The sequence below is a fragment of the Panthera onca genome, assembly GCF_046562875.1.
Source record: "Panthera onca isolate mPanOnc1 chromosome Y unlocalized genomic scaffold, mPanOnc1 haplotype 2 h2.ChrY_unloc_7, whole genome shotgun sequence".
Taxonomy (NCBI): Eukaryota; Metazoa; Chordata; class Mammalia; order Carnivora; family Felidae; genus Panthera; species Panthera onca.
Window position 1 is genome coordinate 999641 of NW_027675870.1, and position 10360 is coordinate 1010000.

General features: G+C 41.8%; 1 protein-coding gene across 1 annotated transcript in view; it reads left to right on the forward strand.

Annotated features, from left to right (window-relative positions):
- The first annotated feature begins 7659 nt into the window (after nucleotides 1-7659).
- LOC145715282 (coiled-coil domain-containing protein 71L-like) overlaps nucleotides 7660-10360 on the forward strand; it is a 2877-nt gene continuing 176 nt past the window's right edge. The window contains exons 1-2 of the mRNA XM_081794941.1: nucleotides 7660-7689; nucleotides 8275-9159. Of these exons, the coding sequence (XP_081651067.1) occupies nucleotides 7660-7689; nucleotides 8275-9159 (915 nt within the window). The remainder of the gene's footprint in view (nucleotides 7690-8274; nucleotides 9160-10360) is intronic.

Below are 10360 nucleotides of genomic sequence, written 5' to 3' on the forward strand. Positions count from 1 at the left end.
CCACACGTTTTACAGCATTACCAATAATCTCACAACTATACTGAACATAGGCGTTATACTTCCCCTTTACAAATTGGAAAAGCAAACTGTGAGGTATCATTTGCATACAATCTAAGATCTGGCTGGTAGAAGAAATTGATGGGGCCAGATAATTTAAAAATCCACAATTTTGTCCAAGGTAACCTCTGGGAAATCAGAAAATGAGCGGCTTTCATAAGTGCAACTGCCCAGAGCCTTTCGGGGGAGCCGTCTGTGTGGGGCCCAGGCTTTGGCGCCATCACATCTCCAGGATCTCACTACCAGGAGAAACCCCCATTGTTGGGAAGGGCAAGAACATCCATCCATGGCAACTTAAGGTGTTTTAACCCCTGTCAAGATAGTGCAAACCTCCAATTACTTCATTCGGTACTTCAAGGAGCAAATCAAAGCACACCTCATGGGATTATCAAAAATCACTCTGAGATGAGAAATCAAACAACGAAAGTCATAGCAACGCAAAGCAAGTAACACTTTCCAAAACACACCCCCAGAAGGGCCAGGCCATGGAGAGGAGATGAGCCCACTTTAATGTAGCAGTGCTCTCAGGTGCAGAGCACGTAAAACAAAACAAAACAAAACAAAACAAAACAACAACAGCAACAGCAACAGCAACAACAACAACAACAACAACAACAACAACAACAACAACAACAACGTTGAAACACATAAGTAATAGAAAACTATCCACAATGATGAAACGGAAGAATTACCGTCAGACGAAATTCCAGGAGAAGTGACCGTTAAAGAATTGATCAAAATAGATAAAAGCAGTATAACAGCAAGAATTTAGAATAATTGTCATAAGATTAATCACTGGGCTTGAAAAAAGGCATAGAAGACAGCAGAAAATTTAGTATTGCAGTGATAAAAGAACTAAAAAAAATAGCCATGGTTAATTAAAAAGGCAATAACATAGGGATTGACTTTAATCACTGATACAAAAACAGATAAGCTGGAAACTTGGATGTCTATTACCCAAGTTAATAGTTATGCGATTGTAGCAAAAGCTAATTCTAAAAAACTATTAAATAATGAAAAGCAGAAAGCTAAAATATGTCAAGTTTTAAATACCTAGCATGAGTCGTGCAGCTGTATAGTTGTTTAAAATTCTAGGATATCAAATAATATCATGTAATAGCCTTTGTAACACATGCAAAGTTCACCATTTCTGCCTTTGCTCTTCTACATGTGGAGTAAGATGTGATTGGGCCTTATAGAATATCTGAAAAGATTAATACTAAAAATTAAAAAGTTTTTGAAAGTATATGTTGCTAGTGAGTTTGTCATGTCAAACAAAGTTATAAATAGGTGTTATTTCCAAACCTTATTCACGTGCACTCTTATTATGGCTAGAGTCCATAAAAAGTTATTGCACAATTGCATAAACATGATTACCAGTGCAATCTTTTTTTTTAAGTCCATTTGTTCATTTATTTGAAAGCCAGGATAGAGCATGGAGAATGTACCCTGTAGGTTCTGGATTCTCTCCTTGCTTCCAAATATCTTATTTGGGCTGCTACCATAAAGATGGTAAAACAATATTACCTGTACCATGAACGTGTAAAATATGGTACAACTCACTAGTATCACAATTTTGCTGATTAGCATATGTGTTTACAAATACACACGTGTGCACTGGGTGAAGTTAGATGTTTCATACTTCTATCCATAACATGAGGAATTCAATATATTTTAAAGAGTTAGATTCCAGTTACCAAATCTAATGTGGGATAACATGCACAGTTCTTATTTCTCACTTATTGTGCAATTATGAAGTAAACATAGAGCCCAAAGAGTAAATTCTTTTTATCTACACTTAACTGAACATATATCACTGAAAGTCAAACTTTGGCCTTTCAAAGATGACGTGAGACTGAACGCGGAAAACCCAAAAGACTCCATGAAAACGCTGCTAGATCTGATACATGAATTGACCAAACTCACAGGATACAAAATCAGTGTAAAGAAACTGGTTGCATTTCTATACACCAATAAGGAAGCAACAGAAAGAGAAGTCAAGAAATCACTGCCAGTTACAATTTCACCAAGAACCATAAAATACCTAGCAAGAAACCTAACCAAAGATGTAAAAGATCTGTACAGTGAAAAGTATAGAAAATGTATGAAGGAAAATGATGAAGACACAACAAAATCAGGAAAAAACAAACAAACAAAGAAACAAACAATCCATGCCTATAGAGTGGAAGAATGAATAGTGTTAAAATGTAAATACTACCCAAAGAAATCTACACATTTAATGCAATACCAATCAAAATTGTACCAACATTCTTCTCCAGACTGGAGCAAGCAATCTGAAAATTGGCACGGAACAACCAAAGACCCTGAGTAGCCAAAGTTATGTTGAAAAAAGAAAGCCAAAGTGGGAGGCATGTCAGACTTTCGACTCTCCTACGAAGCTGTAATCAAGATAGTATGACATTGGCACAGAAACAGGCACATTAACCAATGAAACAGAATAGTTAACCCAGAAGAGGCCCCACAAATGTATGGTGAACTAATCTTTGACAAAGCTGGAAAGAGAATCCAATGGATAGAAGACAGTCTGTTTACAAGTGGTGCTGGGAGAACTGAACAGCAACATGATGAAGAATCAACTAGATGACTTTCTTACACCGTGAACAAAAATAAATGCAAAATGGATGAAAGACTTAAATGTAGACAGGAAACCATCAAAACACTAGAGGAGAAAAGAGGAAAAAAAAACCTTTGACCTCAACTGCAGCAATTTCTTCCTTGGCATGTCTCAAAAGCCAAGGGAACGAAAAGGAAAAATGAATTATCAGGACCTGGTCTAGATAAAAATCTTCTGCACTGCAAAGGAAACAATCAGCCAAATTAAAAGGCAACCGATGGAAGGAGTGAAGATATTTGCGAATGACATATTGGTAAAGGGTTAGTGTACAAAATGTATAAAGAACTTACCCAAGTCACACCTGGAAAATGTAATACAGTGAAAAAATGGGCACAAGACATGAATAGACACTTTTCCAAAGGAGACATCCAGATGGTCCACAGACACATGAAAAGATGCTCAACATCACTCATCATCAGGAAAATACAAATCAAAGCCACACTGAGACACCACCTCACACTAGTCAGTGTGGCTAAAATGAGCAACTCAGGAAACCACAGATGCTGCCGAGCATATGGAGAAAGAGTAACCCTCTCTCACTGTTGGTGGGAAAGGAAACTGGTGCACCACTGTAAGCATGAAACCTACGGACATCACAATGACTCTAAACGCATATCTTTCCCTAATAACACTGAATTTCAATGGATTAAATGCTCCAACCAAACAACATAGCGTATCAGAATGGATAGAAAAAACAAAAACAAAAAACAAAACAAGACCCATGTCTTTGCTGTCTACAAGAGACTGATTTTAGACATGAGGACACCTTCAGATTGAAAGGGAGGGGATGGAGAACTATCTATCATGCTACTGGAGGTCAAAAGAAACCTGGAGTAGCCAACTTATATCATGCAAAGTAGAGTTTAAATTAAAGGCTGTAACAAGAGATGACGAAGAGCTTTTTATTTTAATTTCAGGGTCTCTCCATCAGGAAGTGCTCAACATTTTAAATGTCTACACACCAAATTCGGAGACACACACATATATAAAACAATTAATTAAAAACATACAGAAACTTGTTGATAAGAATGAGGTAATTGAAGGGACATTAAATTAACCACAGAAAAAAGGATGGAAAATCTCCAAAAGCATGGAGGTTAAAAAACATCCCACTAATGAATAAATGGGTCAACCAGGCAATTTGAGAAGAAATTAAAAGATATAAGGAAACAAATGGAAACGAAATACAACAATGCAAACCCTTCGGGATGCAGCAAGGGCAGTCCTGACAGGGAACAACAAAACAAAACAAAACAAAACAACAATAGCAATAACAACAAACATTGCTATCCAGGCCTATCTCAAGAAACAAGAAAAATCCCCAATACAAAATCTAACAGCACACCTAAAGGAACTGGCAGCAGAACAGCAAGGCACCTCAAACCGAGCAGAAGAAGAGAAATAATAAAGATCAGAGCAGAAATAAACAATATGGAGTCTAAAGGAAAACAGTAGAGCACATCAATGAAACCAAGAGTTGTGTTTTTGAGAATATACACAAAAGTGATAAACGTCTAGCCTAGCTTCTCAACAAGAAAAGAGAGGGGACCCATATAGGTAAAATCACGAATGAAAATGGAATTATTACAACGAATCCCTCAGAAATTCAAGCAATCATCAGGAAACACTATAAAATCTTCTATGGCAACAAACTGCACAACCTGGAAGAAATGGACAAATGCCTCCATACACACACACTTGCAAAACTCAAACCGGAAGAAATAGAAAATGTGTACAGACCCATACTAGTGAGGAAATTGAATCAGTTATCAAAAATATCGCAATAAACAAGAGTCCTAGACCAGGTGGCTTCCCTGGCGAATTCTAGCAGACTTTTAAAGTAGAGATAATAGCTATCCTTCCCAAGCTGTTCCAAAAAATGGAAATGAAAGGAAAACTTCCAGACTCATTGTATGAAGCCAGCATTACTTTGCTTCCCAAACGGGAAACACAGAAAAAAAGGAGAATTACAGGCCAATATCCCTGATGAATAGGGGTGCAAAAATTCTCAACAAGATACTAACAAATCACATTCAATAGCATATAGAGAGTATTATTCAACACGATCAAGCGGGATTCATTCCTGGCCTGCAGGGCTAGTGCAATATTCACAAATCAATCAATGTGCTACATCACATTAATAAAAGAAAAGATAAGAACCATAGTGCACTGTCAATAGATGCAGAAAAAGTATTTGAGAAAATACAGCTTCCTTACTTGATACAAACCCTCAAGAAAGTTAGGATAGAAGGAACATACCTTAAACATCATAAAAGCCATTTATGAGAAGCCCACAGTAAATATCGTCCTCAATGGGGAAAAAGTGAAACCATTCCCCCTGAGATCAGGAACAAGACAGAGATGTCCACTCTCACTCCGGTTGTTGAACATAGTGTTGGAAGTTTTAGCATCAGTAATCAGACAGTAAATGAAATTGAAGGTATCATCATTTGCAAAGATGAAGTCAAACTTCCACTTTTTGCAGATGACATGACACTATACATGGAATATCGGACAAATTCCGCCAAAAGTCCTCTAGCACTGATACAGGAATTTAGCAATGTTGCAGGGTACAAAATCAATGTACAGAAATTGGTTGCGTTTTATACACCAATAATGAAGCAACAGAAAGAGAAATAAAGAAACGGATCCAATTTACAATGCTCCAAGAGTCAAAAAATACCTAGGAATAAACCTAACCAAAGATGTAAAAGATCTGTATGCTGAAAACTACAGAAAGCTTGTGAAGGAAATTGAAGAAGATACAGAGAAAGCGAAAAACATCCCATGCTCGTGGATTGGAAGAATAAATATTGACGAAATGTCAATATGACCCAAGGCAGTCCTCACATTATATGCAGCCCCAATCACATTGCACCAGCATTCTTCTCCAAGCTGGAACAAGCAATCATAAAATGTGTATGGAAACACAAAAAACCCTGAATAGCCAAAGTAATACTGAAGAAGAAAACCAAAGTGGGAGGCACCACAATGCCAGACTTTAGCCACTACCACAAAGCTATAACCATCAAGACAGCATGGTATTTGCACAGAAACAAATACGTAGACTTAATGGCATAGAATAGAGATCCCAGAATTGGACCCACATACCTATGGCCAACTAACCTTTGAAAGAGCAGGAAAGAATATCCAATGGAAAAAAAAAGACAGTCTCTTTAACAAATGGTGCTGAGAGAAGTGGACAGCAACATGCAGAAGAATGAAGCTAGACCACTTTCTTACACCACTCTCAAAAATAAACTCACAATAGATGAAGGACATGAATGTGAGACAGGAAATCATCAAACACTTGAGGAGAAAGCAGGAAAAATCATCTCTGACCTCAGCATCAGCAAGTTCTTAGTAGACACATCTCCGAAGGCAAGGGAACTAAAAGCAAAAATGAACCATTGGACCTCATCAAAATAAAAATCTTCTCCACAATGAGGGAAACAATCAACAAAACTAAAAGGCAACTGACTGAATGGGAAAACATGTGTGCAAAAGTCATACTGGATAATTGGCTAGTATCCAAAACCTATCAAAAGAACTCACCAACTCCACACCCGGGAAACAAATAATCCAGTGAAGAAACGGGCAGAAGACTTGAACAGACACTGTTCTAAAAAAGACATCCAGATTGTCAAGAGACACATGAAAAGATGCTCAACAGCACTCCCCGTCAGGGAAATCCAAATCAAAACCGACTGAGATACCACCTCATGCCAGTCAGAGTGCCTACAATGAGCAAATTAGAAGACTATAGATGCTGGTGAGGATGTGGAGAAACAGGAACCCTCTTGCACTGTTGGTGGGAATGCAACCTGGTGCAGCCTCTCTGGAAAACATTGTGGAGGTTCCTCAAATCATTAAAAATAGACCTACCCGAAGACCCAGCAATAGCACTGCTAGGAATTTACCCAAGGGGTACAGGAGTGCTGACACATAGGGGCACATGTACCCCAATGTTTATAGCACTACTTTCAACAACAGCCAAACTATGGAAAGAGCCTAGCTGTCCATCAACTGACAAGTGGATAAAGAAGTTGTGGTTTATGTATATACAATGGAATACTACTTGGCCATGAGAAAGAATGAAATCTGGCCATTTGTGGCAACGTGGATGGAACTGGGGGGTATTATGCTACGTGAAATAAGGCAGGCAGAGAAAGACAGATACCATATGTTTTCATCCATGTGTGGATCCGGAGAAACTCAGCGGAAGACAATGGGGAAGGTGATGGGGGGAAAAAGTTATAGAGAGGGAGGGAGGCAAACCATAAGAGACTCTTCAATACTGATAACAGACTGAGGGTTGACCTGGGGTTGGGGAGAGGGGAAAGTGGGGGACGGGCATTGAGGAGGGCAACTGTTCGGATGAACACTGAGTGTTGCGTGGAAACCAATTTGAAAATAAATTACATTTAATAAAAAAAAAATCCAGGGGTTGCTCTTACTGAATATGAGGATAGCTTTCCATTTTCAGCACTTTATGAGCGTGAGGTAGTAGTAGCTTAAGCTGCGTAGATGAAAGTTTTGTTTGTGTGTTTAAGAAAAGGAGCTGAATAAAGACAGAGGCCTCTCACATGTATCACATTGACCTTGGCAAGTTTCTCTTCTGATTGTTACCATGACTTATCACTCTTAGTGATTCACATAGTTTGGAGTCATCCTTTCATGGGGAAGTGGATTTCAGTTGATCATGGTAGGTGGTCCTTGTAGTATTTTGTGAATGAATTGTGTATGTGGTGATGATGGATGGACTATGCTGGTTGCTTTCAAAAGCACTTACACAGACGGTGTAACACGTTTTCTACCCTTGGAATCCCATACGTTCTCTTACTACCTTGTGTATGCCTTACCTGAAATATTCATGAATTGCTAGGTAGTGAATAGGTTTTAGTGGCACTGAATGCCCTACTGGCCACTCACACAGAATTCGTTGACGCTTTGCTCTTAAGCACACAATGGCTCGGTCTTCCCTAGGCTGCATGAAAGTGAGCATGGATACTAACTAGGCAAACTGTTTGCTGCTGCTGTGAAGAACAGCTTCCTGAACTGTGAGCTGTACCAACACAGGTATGGAACCCTAAGCAAGGCACAGTATATCGGTATTCTTTGAAAGGGTAGAGTAGTTATTTCAATTTGGCTTTCAGTGCGTTGCATGACAAGGCATTTAATTAGCTAAAACCCTCTTAGAGTCGTGTTTGATTGCAAGTTGTGTGTACTGTCCACCGCTAAGTGTCATTTCATGTTAGATGGAATTAATGGAGGCTGAAGCACCTGTGCATTCACCTCTAAGACAACCCTCTTGAACTCGTGTGAAGAATTATGGGCCTTCTCAGGTAAGACTAGGTACAGGTCTTTCTCAAGGGCATAATCTTAAACACAGCCAAACCTAAGGCAGCTTTGGGCAGCCCACCGTGATAAGATATGCAGACATTGTGACCTCACAAAGCGCCTGGTCTCCTAGCAACTGCGGTGTAACTCTCACAGCCTGCCGCCTGATTTGGCTTCATGGTAGGAAATTCATCAGGGCCCTGCGGCGGCCGCGAGACCTGGCAAGCGCGGGCGGCCCCTAGCGGCCTCACATCCTGAGCAGCATGAAGAGGAGATGGCGCTGGCCCAGGGAGGCCCTGGCCCCGGCCGCCGGGGGAGGAGCCTCTAGCGCTGCAGGAGGGGCCGCGCTGGAGGCGCCTGAGGAGAAGCTGGTGTACATGCGGTGGCAACCGTCGCGACTGTCGCTGGCCAACAGCACCAAGGCGCTGATCGACGCTTTCAAGCTATTCCTGCCCCGCAGCACGGAGTTCATGAGCTCAGACGCGGAGCTCCGGAGCTACCTCTGCAGCCTCAAGCACCAGTTCTCCCCCCACATCCTGCGCAGCAAGGACGTCTATGGCTACTCCTCCCTCCTGGCCCTGGTCCCGGACCCCCGGCACCAGCCCCCCGAGGCCCGCCTCCAGACGCGCCGGCCAGCTGCCAGGCGGAGGCGCCACGGAGCCCGGACGGTGGCGGTCGGCCAGAGGAAGGTGCCGCCCCCGCCGCCACCGTCCCGCGAGGACAGCAGCCCCCGTAAGCCCGCGGCACCCGGGCCCTGCTCCAGGGGCCGCACCCTGGAGGAGAGTGGGAGGGCGGCCACCCCGACGTTGACCACCTTCCCCACCATTCGCGTACCGGGCGACGTGTGGGTCGAGAGCAGCCTGGCAGAAGCGCGGCGCCAGGCGCGCCAAGTCCCGGGAGTTAACCTGGAACCCGTGGTGAGACTCCGCCGCTTCCCAGTGCCTGGGCGTGAGATGCAGGCCACCGCCGCGCGACCTCTCAGCCCCGGGACGGGTTGTGCCTGGAGGGATGAACCAGGGACAGCCTGGACCGCGTCCCCTAGTGTACTTTATGGGCGAAGAAGCACCAGACGGTCCAGGCCCGCGCCCCCGGGATGCGGCGCCGTCTTCTTGGACTCCCGGGCAGCAGTGCCCTCTGCTGCCTCCCAGCACCGGGTCTGCGGAGGGAGGAGACCCCTGGACCGCAAGGGAGGTACCCTTTCTTCCTAACCCCAGATTGAGATGTCTCCAGGACTGTAGGGGCAGATCCATGTTCTCTCTTGTTCCCTCGTTGGTCTGAAGTCGTCAGACTTCCACCCCCACCCCCTCCAAAGGAATTTGGTTCCATGCTTGTGTAATAAAGCTAGAATTTCCTTGCTGTTCACCCACCTCCCGGCTCCTCCCGCCCCATTTGTTTTTTCTTTCTTTCTTTCTTTCTTTCTTTCTTTCTTTCTTTCTTTCTTTCTTTCTTTCTTTCTCTCTCTCTCTCTCTCTCTCTCTCTCTCTCTCTCTCTCTCTCTCTTTCTTTCTTTCTTTTTTTCTTTCTTTCTTTCTTTCTTTCTTTCTTTCTTTCTTTCTTTCTTTCTTTCTTTCTTTCTTTCTTTCTTTCTTTCTTTCTTTCTTTCTTTCTTTCTTTCTTTCTTTCCTTTTTTGACTGCCACTCTTTCTGGACGAATATGTGTGGAATATTCCATATATTCTGTGGAATATGTGTGGAAGATCGAATATGTGTGGAAAGTTGTTGTAATAGTTGGTATTCTCAATACCACTTGCAATAGTGGGTATTCTCAATCCCACACCTTTCTGAGTTTTAACTGGATTCCAAAGCTTTGACCAAGGATATTGTCTAAGAAATTCAAGCGTATCACTGTTAATAATGTAAGGATTTGTATGGCTTTGAATGTCATGGGCTCGGTGATTACAAACCAAAAGATTCAAAGTTCAACTGTGTACACATTCTTAAGACGTTTCTAAAGATTTTATATTGAAATGTAATGTTTATGTTTACTGAGCTCCTAAAGGAAATGGTAGACACTTGGAAGGTTTTGTTTAGTAAAATTAACTTGGGAAATTCTTTATAAGTGGGTAAAATTGAAAGTGCATTGAGAAACCACACGGTTTCTATTACAAACCAATGAGTGAATTTCAAAAAATAAATGAATAAAAAACTGGTGCTGGTTATGGACATGGATGGAATCCACTCGGAAATGACTTGGCCTTGTACCAATCTCACATACTGATCTGGGAATCTTTCCAGGATAATTTATTTTAAAATAGAAATCACATAGTGTAAATGAGTATAGGTAAGGGTGGTGACTAAACCTGCATACATAATAGCCGTTGGAATTCT